Source organism: Trichosporon asahii (assembly GCF_000293215.1).
Source record: "Trichosporon asahii var. asahii CBS 2479 unplaced genomic scaffold scaffold00071, whole genome shotgun sequence".
Classification (NCBI taxonomy): Eukaryota; Fungi; Basidiomycota; class Tremellomycetes; order Trichosporonales; family Trichosporonaceae; genus Trichosporon; species Trichosporon asahii.
Window position 1 is genome coordinate 1,202,858 of NW_014040854.1, and position 21,660 is coordinate 1,224,517.

At 58.8% G+C, this 21,660-nt stretch overlaps 9 protein-coding genes across 9 annotated transcripts; 3 read left to right on the forward strand and 6 right to left on the reverse strand.

Moving 5' to 3' along the window:
• Nucleotides 1–400: 400 nt before the first annotated feature.
• Nucleotides 401–2,206, reverse strand: A1Q1_05354 (cytosine-purine permease; the record flags this gene model as incomplete). Its single annotated transcript, XM_014322086.1, has 4 exons — nucleotides 401–491; nucleotides 539–618; nucleotides 749–1,945; nucleotides 1,994–2,206. The coding sequence occupies 4 exons, from the start codon at nucleotides 2,204–2,206 to the stop codon at nucleotides 401–403; spliced, it is 1,581 nt and encodes a 526-aa protein (XP_014177561.1).
• Nucleotides 2,207–3,841: 1,635 nt separating this feature from the next.
• Nucleotides 3,842–8,102, reverse strand: A1Q1_05355 (uncharacterized protein; the record flags this gene model as incomplete). The annotated part of the gene is made up of 6 exons (XM_014322087.1): nucleotides 3,842–7,485; nucleotides 7,542–7,618; nucleotides 7,658–7,714; nucleotides 7,752–7,777; nucleotides 7,819–7,898; nucleotides 7,943–8,102. The coding sequence occupies 6 exons, from the start codon at nucleotides 8,100–8,102 to the stop codon at nucleotides 3,842–3,844; spliced, it is 4,044 nt and encodes a 1,347-aa protein (XP_014177562.1).
• A 384-nt stretch (nucleotides 8,103–8,486) lies between these two features.
• Nucleotides 8,487–9,662, reverse strand: A1Q1_05356 (uncharacterized protein; the record flags this gene model as incomplete). The annotated part of the gene is made up of 2 exons (XM_014322088.1): nucleotides 8,487–9,402; nucleotides 9,454–9,662. 2 exons carry the CDS (start codon nucleotides 9,660–9,662, stop codon nucleotides 8,487–8,489), a joined length of 1,125 nt encoding a protein of 374 aa, XP_014177563.1.
• A 171-nt stretch (nucleotides 9,663–9,833) lies between these two features.
• A1Q1_05357 (uncharacterized protein) lies at nucleotides 9,834–10,559 on the forward strand (the record flags this gene model as incomplete). Its single annotated transcript, XM_014322089.1, has 2 exons — nucleotides 9,834–10,240; nucleotides 10,280–10,559. 2 exons carry the CDS (start codon nucleotides 9,834–9,836, stop codon nucleotides 10,557–10,559), a joined length of 687 nt encoding a protein of 228 aa, XP_014177564.1.
• Nucleotides 10,560–10,644: 85 nt separating this feature from the next.
• On the reverse strand, nucleotides 10,645–12,898 carry A1Q1_05358 (ubiquitin activating enzyme E1; the record flags this gene model as incomplete). The annotated part of the gene is made up of 8 exons (XM_014322090.1): nucleotides 10,645–10,903; nucleotides 10,943–11,414; nucleotides 11,452–11,851; nucleotides 11,890–11,987; nucleotides 12,025–12,360; nucleotides 12,401–12,626; nucleotides 12,697–12,737; nucleotides 12,790–12,898. The coding sequence occupies 8 exons, from the start codon at nucleotides 12,896–12,898 to the stop codon at nucleotides 10,645–10,647; spliced, it is 1,941 nt and encodes a 646-aa protein (XP_014177565.1).
• A 589-nt stretch (nucleotides 12,899–13,487) lies between these two features.
• On the forward strand, nucleotides 13,488–15,715 carry A1Q1_05359 (transcription factor iiib 70 kd subunit; the record flags this gene model as incomplete). Its single annotated transcript, XM_014322091.1, has 5 exons — nucleotides 13,488–13,496; nucleotides 13,551–13,612; nucleotides 13,683–13,798; nucleotides 13,844–14,100; nucleotides 14,138–15,715. 5 exons carry the CDS (start codon nucleotides 13,488–13,490, stop codon nucleotides 15,713–15,715), a joined length of 2,022 nt encoding a protein of 673 aa, XP_014177566.1.
• Nucleotides 15,716–16,650: 935 nt separating this feature from the next.
• A1Q1_05360 (septin ring protein) lies at nucleotides 16,651–18,406 on the reverse strand (the record flags this gene model as incomplete). The annotated part of the gene is made up of 6 exons (XM_014322092.1): nucleotides 16,651–17,410; nucleotides 17,465–17,599; nucleotides 17,645–17,726; nucleotides 17,806–17,934; nucleotides 18,008–18,039; nucleotides 18,171–18,406. The coding sequence occupies 6 exons, from the start codon at nucleotides 18,404–18,406 to the stop codon at nucleotides 16,651–16,653; spliced, it is 1,374 nt and encodes a 457-aa protein (XP_014177567.1).
• Nucleotides 18,407–19,557: 1,151 nt separating this feature from the next.
• Nucleotides 19,558–20,526, forward strand: A1Q1_05361 (uncharacterized protein; the record flags this gene model as incomplete). Its single annotated transcript, XM_014322093.1, has 4 exons — nucleotides 19,558–19,575; nucleotides 19,625–19,645; nucleotides 19,693–19,879; nucleotides 20,012–20,526. The coding sequence occupies 4 exons, from the start codon at nucleotides 19,558–19,560 to the stop codon at nucleotides 20,524–20,526; spliced, it is 741 nt and encodes a 246-aa protein (XP_014177568.1).
• Nucleotides 20,527–20,742: 216 nt separating this feature from the next.
• Nucleotides 20,743–21,611, reverse strand: A1Q1_05362 (acyl-protein thioesterase-1; the record flags this gene model as incomplete). The annotated part of the gene is made up of 3 exons (XM_014322094.1): nucleotides 20,743–20,927; nucleotides 21,015–21,353; nucleotides 21,521–21,611. 3 exons carry the CDS (start codon nucleotides 21,609–21,611, stop codon nucleotides 20,743–20,745), a joined length of 615 nt encoding a protein of 204 aa, XP_014177569.1.
• Nucleotides 21,612–21,660: the final 49 nt, after the last annotated feature.

Consider the following 21,660-nt stretch of genomic DNA (forward strand, 5'->3'; position numbering starts at 1 on the left):
GCTGATCTAGTCTGCGCTTCTCTCGCGCGGCATGTCCTCGATCACGCAGAGCCAGTGGAGGCACGAGACATACACCTGTGCGGTCTCGTCGAAGCTACCCGCGATGCGCGGCTATAGGGTCACCCGCAGCGTACACTGGCCTGCAGATCTGCAGAACCAACCCAAGTTGGCACTGGCGGTTTCATCACGGATCCGCGCAACTTCTGCTGATCGGAAACCGGAATGTGAGAGACAACACCTGCTGCGGATGACAGATGATAGGTATGTGCATGAACCCAAGATAAGAGAGAAGATGCGTATTACAGTTGACTAGGATTAAAACTCGCCGAGGTGAATCGGCGGCCAGAACCGCTTCCCAACGGTCGACGACCGCTGCAGCGGCCAGGAGCGAAGACCGGGCTCAGCGGTGAGTAACACGGCGCTCGAGCCAGCGTGCGGGGATAAAGGCGATGGCGACGGCGCAGAAGGCAATCTCGAACGCGAGGTCGCCGCTGTATTGTCAGCTTGTGCAAAAGAAGAGGGGATAGGAGAGACTTACGCGTCACCACCGGGAATCGCGCGCGCGATCCAGCCCTCCCACCAGGTCGTGGCCATGGCGCAGGCGACGACGGGGATGCCCTGGGCGTCAGCTTGGCACAACACGTGATTGAGGCTTGAGCGGTGGCGGCCGCGCCATGTCCCTGCGCTTTGGGCGACAGGAGCTCGTGCACGACCGGCCAGCTTCTAGCCGGTACAAGGATGTACTCACAACACAGGTGCTGAACAGGAACGCAAGACCGATGGGGAGCTTGGAGATCTTGTTCCAGATCTCGACGGGGTAGGTGATGTTGCTGACGGGGGAGCGGAAGATGAGCGGCTCAATAATGGCGGGCGGGAGGTAGAGCGCAGTCCAGTATCCGAGCACGGCGAGGAAGTTGCGCAGAATGTCGAAGAAGTGGTCGCTGCCCACAATGGCGATCGGGAGGTAGATCGCAGTGACGATGATGGCGAGGAAGTAGCGGGGCACCTTGATGAGGAAGGGGAGGACGATCTGGCCCGACAGACCGGCCGAGTAGATGGTCGTGGCGACGTTGGTGACGACACTGAGGCAGAAGAGAACCATGACAAACTTGGCCCCGCCCCCGCCGCCGGACATCTGGAAGAGGAGGTCGGGGGCGCCAATCTCCGCCGCGCCCTTCCAGGTCGGGATGCTGAAGGCGGCGGCCTGGCAGGCCGCGCCGAAGATCTGGATCAGGACGATGGGGATGAAGAGACCACAGTACACGGCCAGGAAGAGGGGGAGACGCGGCGTCGAGGCCGGGAAGTGCGTCGTGAAGTCGGACGCGATGCCGGAGTACGAGGCCGTGAAGCCGACTTGCGACGCGCAGAAGCCCAGCACGCCAGAGGCAGTCACCTTGGCTGCCGCCTGGGCCGTCTCGTTCACGGCGTAGTGGAGCCTGCTGCCGGTGACACCGATGAGGACGATGTATAGGAGCACAACGACGGGGACAAAGGTGAACGCGAGGATGTGCAGCGCCCTCAGGCCGATGAAGGACATGCACAGACCAATAACGGCGAGGACAATGATGCCAACGGTCCAGGACATGTCAGAGCCAGATGCCATGGAAAGGCACTGTCCGCCGAGGATGCTCGTGAGCGAGAGATATCCTAGGAGGGTGAGGACGTTGGCGAGGCCGATGACCATGGCACCAAAGTAGCCCATGCCGTAGCGCGCCTGGATCATCTGGCGCATGCCCGTCTTGGGGCCGTTGGTCGCGACATACGCCGGGAAGATGCACATGACCGCGTTGAAGCCGAGGATGACACCGACCGACGTCTTGAGGTCGAGCGCAAAGATACCCGGGCCAGTCATGCCTTCGGAGAACGTGAGAATGTTCGTGTTCATGCCCGCCCACAGGATCGCCTGTCGAACGTAGCTGAAGAAGTTGAGGTTCGGCTCGCGCTCCTGATCATGTCAGCTTAGCCTCGGTCAATCAGCTGTGGGAGTACTCACGGTCTCGGGCAGCGGCTGAATACCGCGCTCCTCGACGCCGTGCTTGACGAGAAAGTCCATGCCCTGCTCTACCCGCCCCTTCACGCCCTTGTACTGCTTCATCGGCGGCTGCGACGCGACGCTCTCGTCCTCGCGCATGTACCCGTCCGACGGCGGGTAGCCGTTGACGGCGCCGCCCTTCTCCTCAAAGTCGTAGTCGCGCTCTCCGCCCATCTTGCTGCGGATATGTGTGGGGTGGCTCGGAGCCGTCTAAAAGATTCTGTTGATTATACTAAAGTGCGGACGAAAGATTGCGGAGTAACTATACTTTTCGCCGCTCGTCCTATCGGATTAAGAGAGTCTTAGTCGTGTGCTCTCGTCGTCGGGATGTCGAACAGTCGGAAAAGAGAGATAGACGAAAGTGACTGTAGAAGTCTAGGTTATCTACTGCTCTAAACGCAGAGCGCCGCGAGAAGTGGTAAGAGCAATGTTGACCTCCCGGTCAAGAGGTGGGGGAGAGTATGAGGGGCCAGGATCCGGGTGGGCGGAGGGTCATGTCGGATTTTAATGTGGGTTGAAAAAGTGGAGGTGGGTGGGTGGTGAATTTCCGGACATCTGGGATGATGAGTCGACTGGGTGGAGGTTGATTACTCTTGCCCAGAAAAGCCCAAGCAAGGAGGGCGAGATCTCGGTCAGCCGGCGGGTACGAATAGAGGTCCCTGCGGTGACCTACGCAGTACCGTACGGTGCATGTTCCGACCATGGTGATACGCCAAGCTCGCCTGGCCCATCGATTGCGCAACATGTATTTCGAAGATTTCGCTTGTGATAGTGCCGTCCCGGGAGATGACTGGAGCACTGGAGTCTGTGGCAGGGCCGCGGTCAGGCCGGTCAGGTCAGTCAAGCCGGGGGGGCGGTGTGCCGCACGATCCGGCCCTGGCCGATAGGAGATTGTGCAGCCGCCAATTTGGAAATTGCACGCGGCAACGCGAGTCCACATGGACGGACTACAGCGCCCAGCCCGCGCCCTCTCCAAGGCTGAATCTTTTGCCGAGGAATGTTGCTGCTATCAAGATCACACCGACGAATCACATCCTCCATTGGGCTGTCACTCCGCCTTGTTTTTCCGTCCACCCGTGGAATCGGCCCAGCACTCTGTCCTCTGCGTCTGCCATCATTTCCAACCCCGCCGATGCCCTCGCACTCGCTCTGGCCACCGACATCTTTATCCAACACGGTTACTCCATACTCTTAATGTGTACAACAACGCCCGACCTCGGTCAAAGCTTTACTACAAGACCATCGTTGGTTACAGGCTTTCGGCCGCGTTGGGCAAGGATTCGATAATCTGCATGTGTCAGTCCCGTCGGCTCAGTAAGTTGTTTTGCGATCCGTGCCAACCCTGCCCTTTGGTGATGGCCTTCCTCCTGGAGACCGGAGTCCCCACAAGTCAGCTCCTAGACAGCCTGAAACTGTCAAGAAGCTGCGGCCTTTCAGCAGCCAATCCTCACACTGCGTCAGGAACTTCAGACACAATGTTGAAACGGCGCTTTCTCTGCTTTCCCTCGCGGATTCCTTGCGGTTGCTGAGCACTCTCGCCCCCGCAATCAGGCCTCGAAACCCATGAGGGCGGGCAACTTTAGGCCAAGCCGCCCATCCTGTTAGCTCGGGCCTTTACGGCTCTGCCAAGCTCAACGGCAGCGCCATCTATAATCCAAGCCATATGTTGTCCGTCCGCCTTTTACACCGCGCGTGCTTGGACTCGTGCACGTCGGCTGCATATAGACGTTTGCAAGGCGGGTAACGGCTTCACACCTTTTACTTATAACCATCATCGCCGAGGGACTCACCAGCTTTATGCAAACACACTCAAACAGCTCCACTCAGCACCGCCGCAAAGTTGTCGACCTGGACGTGCTGAACCTGTGGATTGATCAGCTCCGCTTTGCCCTTGAAACTCACCGATCGGATCAAGTCTGGTGGTGACTTTGATAAGCCTCCGACATAAATATACCTTCGGTAGGGTAGCAGATCGGGGCGCTCACGCATAGCAATCAGGTCGCGCAGGCCGATCTCTTCGACAGTCGAAAGTCGCATTGCGTCGTTCTCGCCGAGGTTGGGGTACATCATGGCTTGCTGGGCAGTGTGTGCCTCCTTGCACAACGGAACAAGTTCCTCGTAGTTGGAGCTCTCGAACACCTTTCGCAGCCAGCTCAGCCATTTGTTGCAGTCCCCCTTGCGCGGAAGGGAAGGGGGCGCATGGGATACCGCCAGGCCTCCAGCATCCGGTGGCAGCGTTCCAGCGAGCTTCCGAACCTTGTCTTCCGTGAAGAGCGAGGAGACAAAGGTCTCGAAAGCGACGGACGGGTTGGGGCATCGCGCCTTGTTGCCCCACGACTCTTGACACCACATGACCGTCGATGGGTGAACGTACGCGACCCAGCCCTTGACATTCGCGATGAAGTCAAGAGTTTCCTTGAATTTGACGGGATCCGAAAGAATCAGAGTAGGCGAAAAGGTCACTAGGCCACCAGTCTCCCAGATGGGATGCAGCAACCACTGATCGGCGGGTAGAGTCAGGTCAGGACCAGCAATGTAGAACTTGGAGTTGTCCTCCATGCCTTTGGCCACGCTCCCTGATCGCACGATCTGTCCCCAGTGCGCATTGAAAAGCAGAATGTTGGAGCCTGCTTCGGAGCCCGCGGGTGGTTTCAGGCCAGCCTTCTTGATGTTCGCGAGCGTATCCCTGTACAGCTCGTTCCTTACGCTGGGATACACCTGGATCGACCCCTTCAGCTTTCCGAGCCCATCGCCATCAATGCCGTAGCTATCGGCAAGGTTCTGAGGCCGGAAGGGTAACTCTGGTGGTACCGTCGACTTAATTTCACCCACGGTGAAGTCGGGGCGTACGGGGTTCGGAAGCGAGCGCACGGGGTGCGAGTTCAACGGGATGGACAAGACCAGCGCCAGGATCTGGTTCTTCTGGGGCTGGACCGACCCCTGCAGTTTGCTCACGTCTACCCGCGACGCCTCGCAGAACATGATGAAATCCCTCGTACTGATCGGCCAAGTCGGAACCAGCTCGTCGGACGCAACGAAAAGCTTGCCGCGGGCGGCCATGTAACCAGCAGCAAAGTTCCAGACTGCGACCTGCTCTGTCGAATTGTTCGCTGAGGGACCGGCCATACACCACTCACTAATCGAACCACCCTGGTTCAGCAGGAGATCGATGCACCTACAATCCATGGCGGTGAACTGAGGAGGACCTTGCTCTTGACGGTCCGGCAGCTTACTAAGCTCCGGAAGCTTACTGAGCAGGTAATGGCCATGGGGGTTCTTCGTTGCGCCTGCCAGGAGGTTGACGGCAAGAGGTCGGACGACGTTTCGCTGATCGGGAAAGCAAACCTGCGCTGAGCAGATGGGTTTCAGAGCAGCTGCACTGGGCACAGGGCTGGCTATCGCTGTTTGAGCCTGCCGAGCACGCCGCCTGGGATCCTTCTGGGCCTCGTACACTGCCGTCGGGATCTGCGCCATCTGCTGGTGGATAGGGGGCATGAACGCAGGAGGTTGTTGGAACTGTTGATACCCGGCTTGCGACGGCTGTCCCGTTTGCGGAATGTTGTACAGCGGTGATGTACCACCTTGCGGCATGATGGGTGATACACCTCCGCCGCCAGCCCACACAGGAGACTTGTTTCCGTTCGTTGCTACGGGAGAACGATTGCCCTCGAGTGGAGAACGATTGCCACCATATGGCGAGCGATTACCATACGGTGACCTGCCACCGTTGGCCCCTGGCAACGGTGATCCGTTGCCTGTCCCGTACGAGTGGATCCCTGTTCTCGGAGCTGGTGCCGTAGGCACGTTAGGCCGTCTGCTAGGGTGAATGTTGTCGGCAGCAGTGGTCACTTGAGGCCTGGCGGGTAATCTGTGTACAGGCGCAGGCTGGCTTGGTGCGGTTCCCACCTGCCTGAGACCGAAGGGCGGGGCTGGCGCAGGTGCCCACGACCGGAGGTTTGTTCCCGTGCCGACCCCAGCCTGAGGTCCAGAGGGCACTGGTTCGGGAGGCGGCGGTGCAGTGGAACTGACGGTCGCCGTCGTCGCAGTGGGGTTCTTCTTGAACGACATGTTCTTCAGGGACTTGAACCTGTTCGTGTCCACTGGCGTGTCGATGGTGACGATTCGTTTCGGCTGCTCATATCTCGGTCGCTTTGCTGGGGGAAGCTTGTCCGCTGGCTTCTGCGGAGGCTGGATCACCGCTGGGGGCTCAGAGGGCTTGTCCGCGGCGGGTGTAGCTTGAACCGTAGTTGACGGTGTGACTGCCGGCATAGGTTTGGTGGTCGTGTCCGAGACTTTGGGAGCTGGATCTGTCGACGACGTCGTAGCTGCTTGAGCTGGCCCACCGGGGACAGAGAGCTGGCGCCCGGGCGATCCTGGCGGAGAGGATGAGGGAGCTCTGCTAGCCTGAGAATTTCCCGGTGTAGCGGAGATGACTACGAGGTCTGGAGGAGCCAAGCTGTCCTTCTTTCCTGCGTCTGAGTCGGGCGAATCGATGACCATGGGAGACGAACTGCGAGTGTCCGTCTTGGCAGGCGTCTTCATGACCTCAGGCACTGTTGGCTTGACATCTTGCACACCGAGTGCTGGGGACTCGGTGTTAGGTGACGCCAACAGGGCGTCCTCCACGTCCATAGCGTCGTCGGCATCGCCGTTGTCAAAGGGAGCCGGTGTCGGGGTGTCGTAAGAAAATTGGCTAGGACCAGGTGCGAAGAGCGGAGTCGGAGCGTCGCCGGCAGGCGTGGGCGGGAATTCTTCTGGTGGGGATGAGGGGACTTCGAAGATGGTAGGATCCGGGCCAAAAACGTTCGGGTCGGCCTCGAAGATGGAAGCTCCTCCTGCGTTCTTTGTGGGACTCGCTGTCTTCGGAGCGCTCGGCGTAGCAGACTTGGCGGGTGAAGCGGAAGGTAGCCGTTTCGTGGGCGTTCCCTGGCTAGCAGGACCATCGTCGAATAAGGAGTCGAAAGACGGAGCGGGTGATGGTCGCGATGTCTGGATCGGCGGTACCGTTCTGGAGGACGCAGGTACCGGCGGCGGAGGCATGGACTGCGGCGACGAGTCTTTCGACTTGGCCGCATTCTTCGCCTCCCCCGGAGACTTGCCGGCGTCACTGGAACGCCGCCGCTCCAACTCGCGCAAGCGCGCATTCGCAGCTAGAGGGGCCGATGCACTGAGTGGCTCCTCTTCACTGCTGCTTTCACTCTCCACAACCCGCTTCTGCTTCCCCTTCGCCGCAGCAGCCTTGGCGCTCGCATCCTTGCTCTTGCTCTTCGCGGTCGGAGGTCGCAGCCCTGCCTCCTCTTCCGCCTTGCGCTTAGCCTTGGCAGCAAGCCGTTTCTTGCGGATGTAGTAGTCGGAGTCTCCTTTTCGTATCGGACGGCCTTCCTTCTCAGCCTTCTGCCGACGTTTGAACGCAGCAAAGTCACGACGCGGGTTTGTCTCCTTAAGACGTCGCGCTGCACAGTGTCAGTTGTCGAAGGCTGCCTTAACCCACCCATTAAGCTGTCGTCACAATCCCACTCCTTCTTGGACATCTTGTTCCCCGCGGGCTCGACGTTTAGAACCTTGATGCCATTCGCGGTCCAGAATCTGACGGGATCAGCATTCGTGCCGGATGTTCACACTCACTCCTTCAAGAGCGGGGCTCGGTCATTTTCGTCCAAGAACTGCTTGTAGCCCTCGACACTGTCCGTGGTTAGCAACAATTCAGCTCACACCTTACGTGTCTGAGCCACTCTTGAGGTAGTTCTTCCACTGCATGTCAGCTTGTTCTGCGTTCCGTCACTTACCATGACACCATAATGCCAACCTCTCCAACCGTCCTGACGCGTCCTCCTCGAGTCCATGTACTTTGCCCACTTGATGGCGTCTGCGTCGTCAGTGCTCGCTCGAGACCTAGTGGGTATTACTCACCGACCTCAAACTCCTCATCAGACCACTCTCCGTCTGAAGGTTCGCTCTCGAGCTCATCGTCGCTGGGCGAATAGGGCAGCTTGCTTCCATAGGGGTGTTTGGATGGACCGGCCTGTCTGGAAGGACCCGCTTCCGGAGGTGGATCCGGAGTGTTGGGCATGGTCCTGGTCCATGGACTGAGCGGCGGGTGTGGTGACAGTCAATGTGTTTGTTGATGATGCAACTCCAAAGTGGTGAGCGGCGACTACCTCGCAGTCTCGCGACTTTCAGTGCTTGGGATGTTGGGACGCGGAATGACAGCCTGCCCTGGCGGAAGGGGAGTAAATGTAAATACAGTCTCTAATCAAGTCACGTCCAATTAGATTTTAGATTGCCGAAGTGAGTAAGAAAAGCTAATGCGACGCGTGAGGCGCATCAGCACGCAATGTAGGCGCGTCACAGTAAGGGCGCCATGCTCTGCGTTCTGCGCTATGGTCGCCGAACACATGGATCACCTGAATGCCGGCGGGTGTTGTCGATTCGATGCATTACACTTCTGATCTATCTATGCGCTGTACGCCTGGTCGATGAGGTTCTGCCAGTTCCACTCCTCGGGGCGCTCGACAAAGTCCTTGAGCGTCTGGCGGCGCGCAAGGCGGTTGTCCTTGTCGATGCTGACCTCGCTCGGCGGCTCCAGCTCGGAGCAGTAGAAGCGCTGCAGCGCCATGGCGAGGAGCTGCGCCTCCTGCTGGCCGAGGAGGAAGCCGGGGTTGTTCTTCGCCTCGGGCGGGCCGTTCGTCGAGTGCGCGGCGATCTCGCCACGCATCAGCACCAGATCGTGGGTCTTGCCAAAGTCCGGGTAGAAGGTGAGGGTGAGGTACGGCTGAGCCCACTCGCCCGCGACCTTGAACTCCTCGAGGGGGGTGAAGATGACGCTGGCAATAGGGGGAAGGGGTTCGTTGCCCTTCTTGTCGGCAGTCGGAGGTGAGGAAGGCGTCTGGTGGAACAGCCACTGCATGAAGAACATTTCCCAGCCCTCCTTGCCGTCCTCACCCTGACGGGGAAGGGGAAGGACGAACTGCGGGTGCTGCTTCGCGACGGCGATCATGCTCTCGTACGTCGACAACGGAAGACAAGCCGAGAGATACGAGGGAGCGAGCGTCTTGTGCGTCGTGTGGTAGGCGTTCCAGATGCTGCCAATCTGCTCCTTCGTGTGAGGCGTCATGAGGAGGAGGGGCATGTTGATGATCGAGGCGAGGGGCTTGACTCCGGAGCGGTCGCCGGCGGCCTGCGCCTGACGCTGTCGCTCCTGAATGCGCTCCTCACGGTTGGCAGCCTCGTCCGCAGCGTTCTGCTCGGCCTCGGCGGCGGAAGCCTTGCGCAGCTCCTCCGCGCGCTTAGCCTCCTCCTCGGCGTACTTCTTCGCCTTGAGCTTGGCCTGGACGCTCGGCGCCTGGACCTTCTGCTTCAGCTGGTCGAGGCTGTTGAGTCCCTCGCTGAAGTTAGCTAAGACGAGCATAGATAGCACTCACGCCTTGACCTTGTTCTTCAGCTTGTCGCCGTACTTGGCCTCCATCTCTTTCCGGAGTTTCTCGACCCTTTCCCGGGGCGCGATAAGCTCCTCGATGTCCTCGGGCTTCTTGAGGTCGAATCTCGGCGCCGAAACAGACAGCGGCCGGAAAGCCGCCGACTGGAGCGTCGGCAGCCTCCTGGGCAGTCTGGTTCCCAGAGTACGCAGCATGGTGGACAGTCTGGAGCCAACTATGACATCGTCGCCACCTCTGAGTAGAACACCATAGACTTTTTGATTCCGCACCTCCACTTTCGTCGTGAGGTCAACGATAGGCAGGAACGGCGTTCAGTACAGTGAGCAAGGGCTCAGTATTGTTGACATCTCGCATCTCCATCCATCATGTCGAACCAGGCGCAGCTCGTGCCGAGTCTCTTCGCTCTGCTACCTGCAGAGAACCTAGAGCTCTATGTCGCCCGCATCAGCCTTCAGTGTCTCCACACCGAGCCGTATCACATCCGAGACGACTTCTACGCCGCGACCAACCCCGTGATCCCGAATCAGACCCGAGTCCTGCGGTTGCGAGCCCGGAGACTGAAGAAGCGCCGAACGGCGCCCCAGCCGCGATGGACGGCTGTTGAGACGAGTGTCCCGCAGGAGACGTGGGAGTACTCGATGACTTGGGTCAGCAATCCGTTGAACGGTCGCGAGTACCAGGACATGATGGTGCGAGCGCAGACTGGTCTTGAGACCATGGGACTGAGCACCCGCGAGGAGATCGAGGAGTTTATCGAGACGATGGGTTTCAAGTATGTTTGGCTCAAGGCTGTCCGATAGTTAGCTGACAGCAGGCACACCCACACGATCTCGAGGATGGGACACTTGTTCCACATGCCGATCCCTGGCCACGCATCGACTCTGCACCTCACGATCACGCGTGTTTTCGGACCAGACGAGAAGCCCACTGCCCAGTCGACAGAACCCTTCCTCGTCCAGCTGCAACCCGCCCGCCCGCTGAACCCCGTTGCTCAGCGCGGAGAGCTCAACTTCCAGGACGCCATGAAGGTCATGCAGAACTGCGCCAGCAGGATCGACGGTCTGCAGTGGGAGTCAGGCCGCCCACAATAGACCGCCGCTGAGTGGGTACAATAGACGAGATCAGAAGTCATGAGATGCTATATTGTGTTGTATATTCTACATAGATATTTATGCCCTAATCGAGCTCGATGGCGTCCTCCGCACCCGCGCCCGTTCGCGTCTTCTTCGCCGGAACCTCCTCTCCCTCGGCAGCCGAACGCTTGCGCTTGATGGTCTGCCCCTCGGGTGCAGGCGACGGGAACTTCGATGGCGGGGCAGTCAGCACCGCGATGTCGTCCTCGTCCTCTGACTCGGCATCCTCCTTCGCCTTCGGCGGTCGCTCCGGAATCGTAGGAGGCTGCTCCGGCAGAGAGTAGTTGCCCTGCGCATCCGAACTCCTGTTCGTTAGTTCAGGTAAACGTAAGCGAACTCACGGCTCCAGAATACAGAACTGGATTGGTCGGTACTTGTCGTCCTCGTCGAGAACCGTGATCATCTTGTTCCGCTCCAGGCCGAGCTCCGCCAGTGTCTTCTCAAAGTTGTCCTCGAAGTCCGGGTCGGCGAGAATCCGACCACCCTCAAGAATACTGGCTTCCAGCTCGTCATCATCGCCCGACAGCCCGGGAACCAGCCACTTCTTGACGACCTCGTTGACAAACTCGCCAAGAGTGCACTTGTTGACGTCGACCTTGAAGGGGATATAGATATCACGACAGACAGAGCAGTTCGGATTCGGGCCCTCCGCGGTCTCGTTGCCAATGGGCTTGATAGGAATAGGACCGAGGTAGTGACGCTTGTAGACAGTCGACTCGTTGCGAACCAGCAGCTGCAGCGCCTGCATGACGACCATGCCAGCAATAACAGCGTTGGTTGTGGCAATGGCCGGGATGATATTACCAGCGATCTCTGCGGAGTCAGCTGCCACGAAAGACAATGAGCTTACCCTTGACCTGGAATCGAGTGCGAGTGGGAATGCCATAAGCGGTTGCACGGAGGTTCGCGACAGCGAGAACGAAATCCAGGGTGTCATCATCGTCCTTGTCGAAAGACAGGATGACATCCGGGTTGGCGATGGCGCGAGCCGACAGACGCTTGCAGCTGTCGATGAAGAGTTCGAGGTTCTCCTTCAGCGAGAGCTCCTTCTGATCCTTCAGCTTCGCGGACGTCGTAGCACCATTGGCGGTGCTGGCAGCAGGGGCAGCTTGAGCAGGCGCGCGAGGGGGCGGCGCTACGAAAGTGCCATCCATGATTTCATCATAGTCCAGAGGCACTGGCTTGACGCGTCCCGGAACCTTCCACATGTCCTCCATGGCCAGAAGACGGTTAATGTCATCGTGGAATACCTGACGTCAGCTAACAAATTCCGCCAACAGCAGCTGACCTTGCGGAAGACTCGCTGCGGTCCGTCTTCTTCGCCGAGCAAACGGCGCACCTCTCGGAACGCGGCAGCCTCCTTCTTCAGATTCTCGATCTCCTCCGCTAGCAAGTTAGCTGACAATCTACGCGATCACCTCACCATTCTCGCCTTCCTCCTTTGCCTTGTCGAGCTCCGCCTCGTCCACAGCCTCGTCGTCCTCTCCAAAGAGCTTGCCAAAGAGGTAGCTCTTGCCCCAGACTATGCAGTGGATAGGCTCGCTCGGGGTGGAGCGGATAGTGCATACCGGGAACGACTTGGGGGCAGGCTTGTACACGCAGTCGTAGCACTCGGTTTTGTCCTGATGGTCAGCTTTCTTCTGCAGGGTGCACCGTACGTGAACAATAGGCGTCGCCTGTCCCAGGTATCCCGCCGTACCGGACTCGACGAGGGGTACATTGGCCGCCTGGCACAGCTTGTTGACATGCCTCCTTGCGTCTGGCGTCAGCTTGCTAGGTCGCTTTCCAGGGGTACACACCCATGTTGTCGAGGGCGTTCATCACGAGACCGAACTTGGAGATCCATTCGATGTCATTCGACGCCTCCTTGACGTTTCCATGGCGGGCGTGGATTTCGATGCCCGACGAGGGGTTGAAGTGGCGAGCCGTAGCCGCAGCCACGAGAGCCTTCGACTTGGAGATGTCCGGCTTGCGGAAGAGGAACTGGCGGTTGAGATTCGACAGATCGATGGTGTCGAGGTCAATCTGTGACGTGAGCAACCAGTAGTCCAAGTGAGGGCACGCCATCATCGCCTCGCATGTCACAGACACGTACGATCTCGATATTGCTGAATCCGACCAGAACGAGGTTCTTCACTGAGCATTGTCAGCTTCGATCATTAAGAGGCGCCGCAAAGCTATCACTCACGCAGCTCACAACCAATGCCACCCGCGCCAACGACCAGGATCGGAGTAGTGCGGACCTTCTTGAAGAGCTCTGGGCCGAGGAGAGCCTCAGTGTGCGATAAGCGTCCCATTGCGATTGCGGTGGATGACAAGGGACGAGAGTTGATGATGAGAGCACAGTGAGCCCTCCCTTTTGGTGAATGAGTAATGTGGAGGACGCGAGACAGTGAAGTAATTGGGCTCGAAGATCAACAAGTTACCACCATGCACTGATCGCGTGGGCTGTCACTTGGTAATGTTCGGCGCGTTCCTAATTGAAGGTGGAGGCGGGAGTATTCGCACCAAATAATCGACGCCCCCACGCGTTGTTCAAATGACAACAAAGGCCTTGCATGAAGAATCAAGGAGCGGAGCTAAATCTCCCTAGGGATGGGCGTTCGACTCTCCTCGCCGCCACCGGTCAGCGCCCGAGATTTCGCACCGTTTTCTCTCCTCCGTCCTTCGCTCAGCTCACCTGCCCTCCCATTATCTCGACCCATCTATCTCTGGCACTTCTGATATCCGGCCTCTATCTTATCGCCTCGACCTGGAAACAATTCAGCAAAGAAAGCTGCGCACAGAGCGGGTTGTCAACAACAGTCGGTCAAGCGACATCTCAGCACTCCTCAACTTCACGCAAAAGTCTTCCTCCACCCTAGCCGACAGCCCTACCTGACCACCATGGCAGTTGTACGTGAACCAGCCACCGGCTTGCTCGCTCCTTTTTGCTGACATGCTCTGCAGAAGGTCTGCCCCGGGTGCAAGTCTAAGAACTTGCAGACGGACTACTCGGCTGGAAATGTAGTGTGAGTCGTTACGCACAAGTCGTCTGGGACGTCCATGCCCCCTCACGTGCGCCCGTGCTGACGCCCCCAGGTGTCAGGACTGTGGTATCGAAGTCGAGCAGGGTATCCTCGTCTCTGAGATCGGATTTAGCGAGGGCGCCGGCGGTAGAGTCCATGTACAGGGAACGTTCGTCTCGCACAACAGCAGTGAGTACAGCTAGGAGGTGGTCGGTCTCAGCTGACCTTTCCCAGCCGGTATTAACAGCAACCGTGGAGTGTCGTCCGAGAACATCAAGGAGGAAGGGCGCAAGCGCATTCAGCTGATCTGCAACCAGATGGGCATTGCGCCGTCTGTGCAACGTGGTGCGCAACGCTTCTACTCGCTCGCCGTCGACAACAAGTTCAACCGCGGCCGACGGACAGACTTTGTTGTCGCGTCGTGCATCTACCTGTACAGCAGGTTTGAGAAAGATGCGTTGATGCTGATCGACTTCTCGGAGCGTCTACAGGTAAGCTAAACCTCTTCGCTCCTATCTGACAGTCCAGATCAATGTCTACGAGCTCGGCGCGACGTATCTGAAACTGCGAAGTTGTCTGAACCTGGACCAGATCCTCCCCGAGATCGACCCTGCCGTGTACAATATCCGTTTCGCAAACCGTCTCGACTTTGGAGCCGCGTCCGCGACTGTTGCGCGCGATGCGTCCAGGCTTATCAAGCGCTTCAAGGCGGACTGGATGACGGCCGGTCGTCGGCCAGCGGGTATCTGTGGCGCATGTCTTGTGATTGCCGCACGCATGAGCGACTTCCTCCGCACACCAGAGGAGGTTGCGCAGGTCGTGAAAGTGTCCCCCTTGACGATCAAGAAGCGTTTGGTCGAATTCGCGGGCACGGCGGCGGCGAACAAGACGGTCGAGGAGTGGCGCGCGCTCACGGATGCGGACCTCGAGGCGGAGAACGCCGACGAGCTTCCCCCGATCATGAAGAAGCAGCTGGCCAAGATGGCCGCGCAGAGGGTGAAGCGGGAGCGGAGCGAGACTGCCGACGATGACTCGCGCGCGTCTACCCCGTCCTCGCCGCGCAAACGCTCCAAGCTGTCGCAAGCGTCGGACGACACGACGAATGCGATCCAGGCCGTCGCCAAGGGCGTCGACATCGAGAGCACTGGCGCCGACGAGGCCGACGAGGGCATGGAGCCCCTCGCCAAGGAGGACTACGTTAAGGACATCCAGGACGCGGGCGACAACACGGAGGAGGCTATCGCGGACCGCAAACGCGAGCGCAGGATGCTCATGGCGTCGCTGAAGGAGGCGGATGGCGAGGAGGCCGACGAGGAGGAGCTGCAGGAGATGGCAGCAGACAACGACGCACCCGGCCAGGACTCGAAGGAGGATGAGGCCGGCGAGGGGTCCGTCCTTGCTGAAGTCGCACCGGCGTTCAACCCGCTTAAGGATCTGCCCGCGCCGCCCGACTTCAAGGACAAGGAGGCGCTCTACGCCTACTGCGAAAAGTATATCTTCACGTCCGAGGACCTGCTGTACGCCGGCAACTCTGCGGCGCTGCGGCAGAAGATCGACGCATGGGTGAAGGGGCGCGACCCGACCGAGGTCGTGAACGAGATGCGGCGCGTGGTGTGGGCGCGCAACGAGCGCGAGTGGTTCGCAAAGCATCACAGGGAGGACGAGTTTGACGACCTCGACGACGACGAGCTGGACAAGTACTGGGTGATGAGCGAGGATGAGCGACAGACGCGCGCGCGCATGTGGCTCTCGCACAACGGCAAGTGGCTCGAGGAGGACAAGGAGCGCCAGGAGCGCAAGGCAGAGTACAACCGGCAGCACGGGATTGATCCGAACAAGCCCCCTCCGAAAAAGAAGAAGCGCAAGTCAAATGCCGAGAAGCAGAAAGGGCCCTATGTCTCGACACATGCTGCGATGGAGGCGTTTGCGACGCAGAAGAAATTCTCGACCCGTATCAACCAGGAAGTCCTCAAGCGTATCTCACAGGGAGAGGGGCTGCAGCGCATGGACGACGACGAGTACGACGACGAGGACGGAAAGGACGACGAGAAGGACGACGAAAAGTACGACGAGAAGGAGGACGAGTTATACGGATACATCGGATAGATCTCTCGCGCGTTTCCTTCTCCAAGATCTCCTGGCTCACTGTGTACAAAGTTTCATACCCAGCTACCTACCTGTGTTTAATCATTTGCATGTACAGAATTACCTACCAACTCTGCCCCGCAGTGATTTACTTGTTTGCGTCTACCGTGCTACTCACGTCGCGAGTTGCTACGTCAGTGTCAGCGACTGATCACGATCCTCATGTCCTCATCGTCCGCATGACTGGAACTGTCAGTGAGGATCGCAACTTGCGGCAACGACTTGCCCATCCTGGCAATTCCCAACCAGAGATCCTATCCTGTATCCCAATAACTCTAACCACACAGCAGTACGTACTCCCCCCACGCTGCCGTTCCTGGCTGCACTCCCTTCCTTTCCCTCTTTGGCAAAACACGCGTGGACACGTCCATGCCAGCAGCACGCGCGCGTTTCAGCGTTTCAGTTTTGCTGCTCCCAAACTTCTGCAACCTCCAAACCGAGCGCTGGGCCCGCTGACTTTTTCTGACTCTTACCCAAAGGTCATTGAACCGGAAACACGATGCATCCTTTTGCTCACCCTTCCAGGTGACAACGGCTCAATCATACGTTATGTGCATTTCGACCAGCTCGCTGGGTAGTCATAGAGGTAAAAAGTTAAGGAAAGGTCGTTAGGCGCGAGTGGGTTTGGTCGCAGAAGACCCGGGGTATATTTATATATAAAAGACGGCGACGACGGTAGCTAGCCTGCCAGTCCCCATGCTCAGCGGCGGAGGACGCGCCACGCTGGACAAAGATAAGGAGAGGTAAAAAGGGGGTGAAAGAGCTGATATCAGAGTGAGGAGAGTGAGAGAGGAAAGAGAGCAAACGAGACAGCCAAATTACCTTTGGCCCATTATGTCCGACTACCGGGAGTGTACGAGAATGGAGGAGTCTACATGGCTTTGACAGTGGTGAGCTTACTTGCCCAGACCGAAGCGCTTTTTGGTGCCCTTCTCGGGCGTGAGTGGGCGGCCGCTCTCGAGACGCCTCTTCTTGTCCTCGAGCTCGAGACGCTGCTTCTCGAGAGCCTCCTTCATCTCGCGGTGACGAGCGTAGAGCTCCTCTTCCGACTGCTTGAGCTTCTGCTCCTTCTCCTGGACCTTCTGCTGGAAGACCATCTTCATCTCCGCCTCCATCTTGGCCAGCTTGGCCTCGTGCATGGCGCGCTCCTCGGCCTGCTTGGCCGCCGGGTTGGTCTCCTTGAAGACCGACTCGTCCTGCGTGACACCCATGGCGCGGAGCTTCTCGGTACGGTAGTTCTCGTAGAGAACGTCGTTCGTGTGCTCACGGAGCTCCTCCATGTGCGTGCGGACGAGCATCTGGCGAAGCTTGACAAAGTCGCAGTGGGTCTCGTTGTCGACCTCGATGACACCCCAAGGGTACGAACGGCCACGAACGCTGCGTCCGTCGGGAGCCTGGACAACCTGGTCGGAGCCGACAACAGCAAAGGGAATCTTGCTGATGATCTCCTGGTTCTCCTGCTGAGTCTCCTCATCGTCGCGCTCGTACTGAGGGGGCTCGAAGATGCGGATACCGTGGTGGTGAATGTCAGACAGCACCCTCCGCTTGAAAAGCTCGACCTCTTCCTCGGTAAGGGTGTCGGCCTTGGCAATAACAGGGATCAGGTTGACCTTGGTGTGCAAGCGCTTCATGAATTCGATGTCGATGGGCTTCAGGCTGTGGCGAGTCAGTGGCTGCTTTTCGATTAAGGAAGGCCCGAGAAACACTTACGCGTGACCAGTGGGCTGAATGAAGTAGATGCAGGCGTGGATACGGTTGTCGGTCATCTTGAGGCGGTTGACGCGGTTCTCCTGCTCAAGGTAGGCGTCATAACGGGCCTCGATGTTGTCGACGATGGGCTTCCAGCTGTATTGTCAGTCTGCTGTCGGTGAACGCATTGTTATGACGCACCACTCGTCGTTGTTAACGAAGTCGCCGAAACCAGGAGTGTCGACGACAGTGAGCTTAAGACGGACGCCGTTCTCCTCGATCTCTGTGTTGCAGTCAGTACGTGTGTGGGTGGGGTGTGCGCGTGCTAGGCCTCCGAACGCCCGCCCGCATTCCGCACTCACCAGCGCTGATGGACTCGATGTTGACAGTCTTGCCACGGTCCGTTCCGGGCTCGGGGATGACCTTGGGCTGGTAGAGCTTGGTCTCGAAAAGAGTGTTGATGAGCGTCGACTTGCCGAGACCCGACTCGCCTGCGCGCACTGTCAGCACAGACCTTTTACCACTATGGGCCACGCGGGGTCCGACCGCTCCGTTTTGACTTACCGACAACCATGGCGACGAACTGGAATCCTCGACTGCATTAGTGGTTAGCCTACTGTGTGCGGACGACGATCATCATCGCAATGAACAGCCGTGAGGCATGAGATGTGATTTGCCCATGGTGCCATTGCTGTGTGTGCGATTCGAGCTTTAAAAAGGTACGTACCGGACACTGCGACGGTGGACCTGGTTGGGGAGGTTGGAGAAACCGACCCATGAGCTTAAGGTCTTGCGGACGACGACGGGGGTGGGGATGCCGTTGGTGGAGATGTCGGCGCCGGCAGAGCCGTTGCCGTTGAGGTAGGCGACCTCATGGTGGTCGGGGGAAGGCTCGGCGGAAGGAACGTCGACGGGCTCCGGGGTAGCACCGTTGGTGGGCTCGTAACCGTACTGCTCGGCCATTTCAATGACTGGCAGCTGTGGGGGGGTGGATGGATGAAAGAAAGAAAGAAAGACTTGGAGGGGGAGAGGTGGAGGATTAAGGAGGAGGGGTTGGTGGAGTCGTTAGAAAGGAGATGGGGTGGAAGAGATGGAGAGAGTAGTTGGACAGTTGGAACGATGGAGGCAGACGCGCGGTAGCGAAGGAAGGTGGAAGGGAGGAAGGGTGCGCGCGGTGCAGTGAGCGTGTGTGAGGGGTGAGGAGCGCGGAGGATAGGAGGGATGGCCTATGGATGTGCTGGCACACTGGCAAGGTCAAGGTACTAGGGAGAGGAACTCCTGCACTCCTAGCTCTCCCTAAGGCGCAGGACATGCACCATCACCTCTCTGGCCCGCGGGACACTCAGGGTCAAGGGCCCCGTCCCACACGCTTTGACCTGGTCCTGGCCGGACGCCAACGCCAGACACCAGACGCGACCACCTGCGACCCGCCAGCACTTGCATCCGCGGGACCTAATTTCGCCTGGCCCAGTATCCTGTGGTATCAGGTATCAGGTCTCGCGATCAGATGTCGTCCCAGCCGCCCTCCGCGCGCACGCGCGCCGGCTCTCTACCGCGACATGAAGCGAGCGCGTAGGCTCAGACCTGTGGACGTGTAGCGTGTCGCCGCGACTGCACCCGCGTTCAGCATTTGCGATGCAGACGCATTGCTGCTGCGTGATCCCATGCATCGATTCCCACAGTGACCGATGCATCATGTTCACCAAGCACCGTTCTCATGCTACCACGCACACACAAGCACCTTGACGGCATCCCCACGCTGGCTCGTGCCATCGTCCACTGCCTAGGCATCGCAGCGCGGCTGAGTGGAGTTAGGAGAATCTAAGCTCGAGATCGAGACCGATCGTGCCCTTTGAGTGCCACATCCTCGTCCCTCCCGGTGATTGCCACGCGAGAGCCACGCTTCTCCACTAGCATCACGCCCCGACCAAGATATTACGATGTTGTTAGTGAAGTCGGGCACCAAGCAGGGAGGAAGGCATACATCCATCGATCACGAGACGACAGTGCGACCACCGACTGTACAGAGAAGCTGTAGTACGAGCTATTGAAACAACCCAACTGTATATCTAGTTGCTTCTTCCCCGCCTGCTTGAAAGAGCCCATCAGTCGCCATGCGTCTCACTCCCGAGGTGAGTACCTGTCAACAACAATGAGATCAGACACTGACGATATCCGCAGTTCATGTCCAAAACGCAATCCGTTCGTGTCCAAAGTGTACGATATTCCTGATGAGACTAACCTCCCAGCATCTCAATCCTCTGAAGGAGCGAGAGCTGGAGCTGCGAGGTGAGTTGTGTGCGTGGTTCCTTCCTCAAATTGACGCAACAGGACTCGCCATCCCTGTCATTGAGAATCTGGGATCTCACCAGGGAACGTACGACACGCTGAATCTGACGGACAACTCGATCACGGTGCTTGGCAACATCCCGCAGTGTACGTTACAGAGTGCGGCACACGCTAACGTTTAGCAAACCGACTGCAGGCGATCCATGCTGCCGAGAATCAGATCTCCTCCATTTCCCCCTCTCTCCCCAACAACGTGAGCTGAAGAACAGTCGACGATAGCTAACGCCCAGCTCCCGAATCTCGTCACCCTCACTCTGACGGACAACGCGATCTCGTCCCTGTCAACATTGCTGCCGCTGGCCGACCTCCCGTTCCTGCGATATCTCTCACTACGGGGGAACCCAGTGACGCAGCACGAGCACTACAAGGACTTCACGGTGTGGAAGGTGGCCGGGGGAAAGCTGCACGTGCTGGACTTTGAGCGGATCAAGGACGCAGACCGGACACGGGCGCGACAGCTCCTGACGAACGAGGACGGGCAGCCGAACGAGCTCGCGACCAAGCTCAGCATCCCGACAACGTCGGGCATCCCCGGAGCCACGATGGCAAAGGCGGCCAAGCAGGGAGGCAAGGCCGGTCTCAAGGGCCGCCTCATGACGCCGGAGGAGAAGAGGAGGGTCGTCGAGGCGCTCATCGGCGCCAACACCGCCGAGGAGGTCCGCAAGCTCGAGCGCATGCTCGCCGACGGACTCATCCCGGAGGGCGGCGACGCTGTCATCGAGGCGAGCGCGTAAGTGTTGCGGCGCTGAAGGCGATGCACACAAGTGGGCGAGGAGTCGCAGAACTAGTGGAGGCGACGGGGTGTGAGGCGGACTCAGAGGACAGTCAGGATGTCCACGGTCGCATCATTATTTCTCAACATAGACGGAACGACCCTCCTCGCGGGGTAGGGTTAGGTTAGAATGTACTCAACACAGCAGACCGAATGCATGTTGCACTATCTTTCTATCTCACTGGTCTAACTTACTGGTAACCTTCTGGAGCCACGCGGCGAGGTCGCGGATCTCCTCGGGGCACGACGAGTGCTGCATGCCGGGGTAGGACTCAAACTTGAGTCCGGGGCGCTCAAAGATCTTGTCCTCGGGCACCGAGGGGAAGCCGAGCTTCTTGAGGAGCTCGACGGACTGGACGCCGTCTGGTGTGTCAGCTCATTTACATTACTGAGCAGCTCCGTCGCCATTGCTGCAGAGCTAACAGGATGAAGGAAGGGGGATGGACTCACACTCATACCGCACGACCTGGTCGTCGGTGCCATGTCCCCAGAAGACAGGGTAGTCCTTTGCGTTCGGGCGCGCCTCCTGCGCGACCTTCTCCGGCATCGGGATCCAAGTGCTGAGAGCAACGTAGCCGGCGAGATTCCTGTTCTTGAGCAGCAGCGAGAGAGCGGCAATGGCGCCGCCCTGCGAGAATCCGCCCAGCACAATCTTGTCCTCGGGGATCCCCTTGTCGACCTCGAGCTGGATCAGGGCGTCAATCTTGTCCACTGTCGCCTGCAGGCCGGCCTCGTCCTCTAGTCCGTCGACGCGCTTCGAGCGGTCGAGCGTCTTGATGTCGAACCAGCCTTGGTGTTAGTTCCATTCCTTCTGTTGCCCCCAGGTCTCTGCAGTTGCTCGCTCCCTCGCCCCCTAAATGATCTTGCGAAGTGGCACACACGGGAGGGTGAAGAACACAGGACGAAAGCCAGAGAAGGTAGAGACAAGCTGGCTCCGAGCCAGCCTCGACACTCACCAGGCATGGCCATACCGCCGTTCAGTGTGATGGGGATCGAGGGCGCATGCGGCAGGATCCACTGCACATTGGGCAGCTGCGACCACAGCATTTTGGCGACGGGGAGCCAGCCGTGGCCTAAAAGCATTCACGCAGTGATC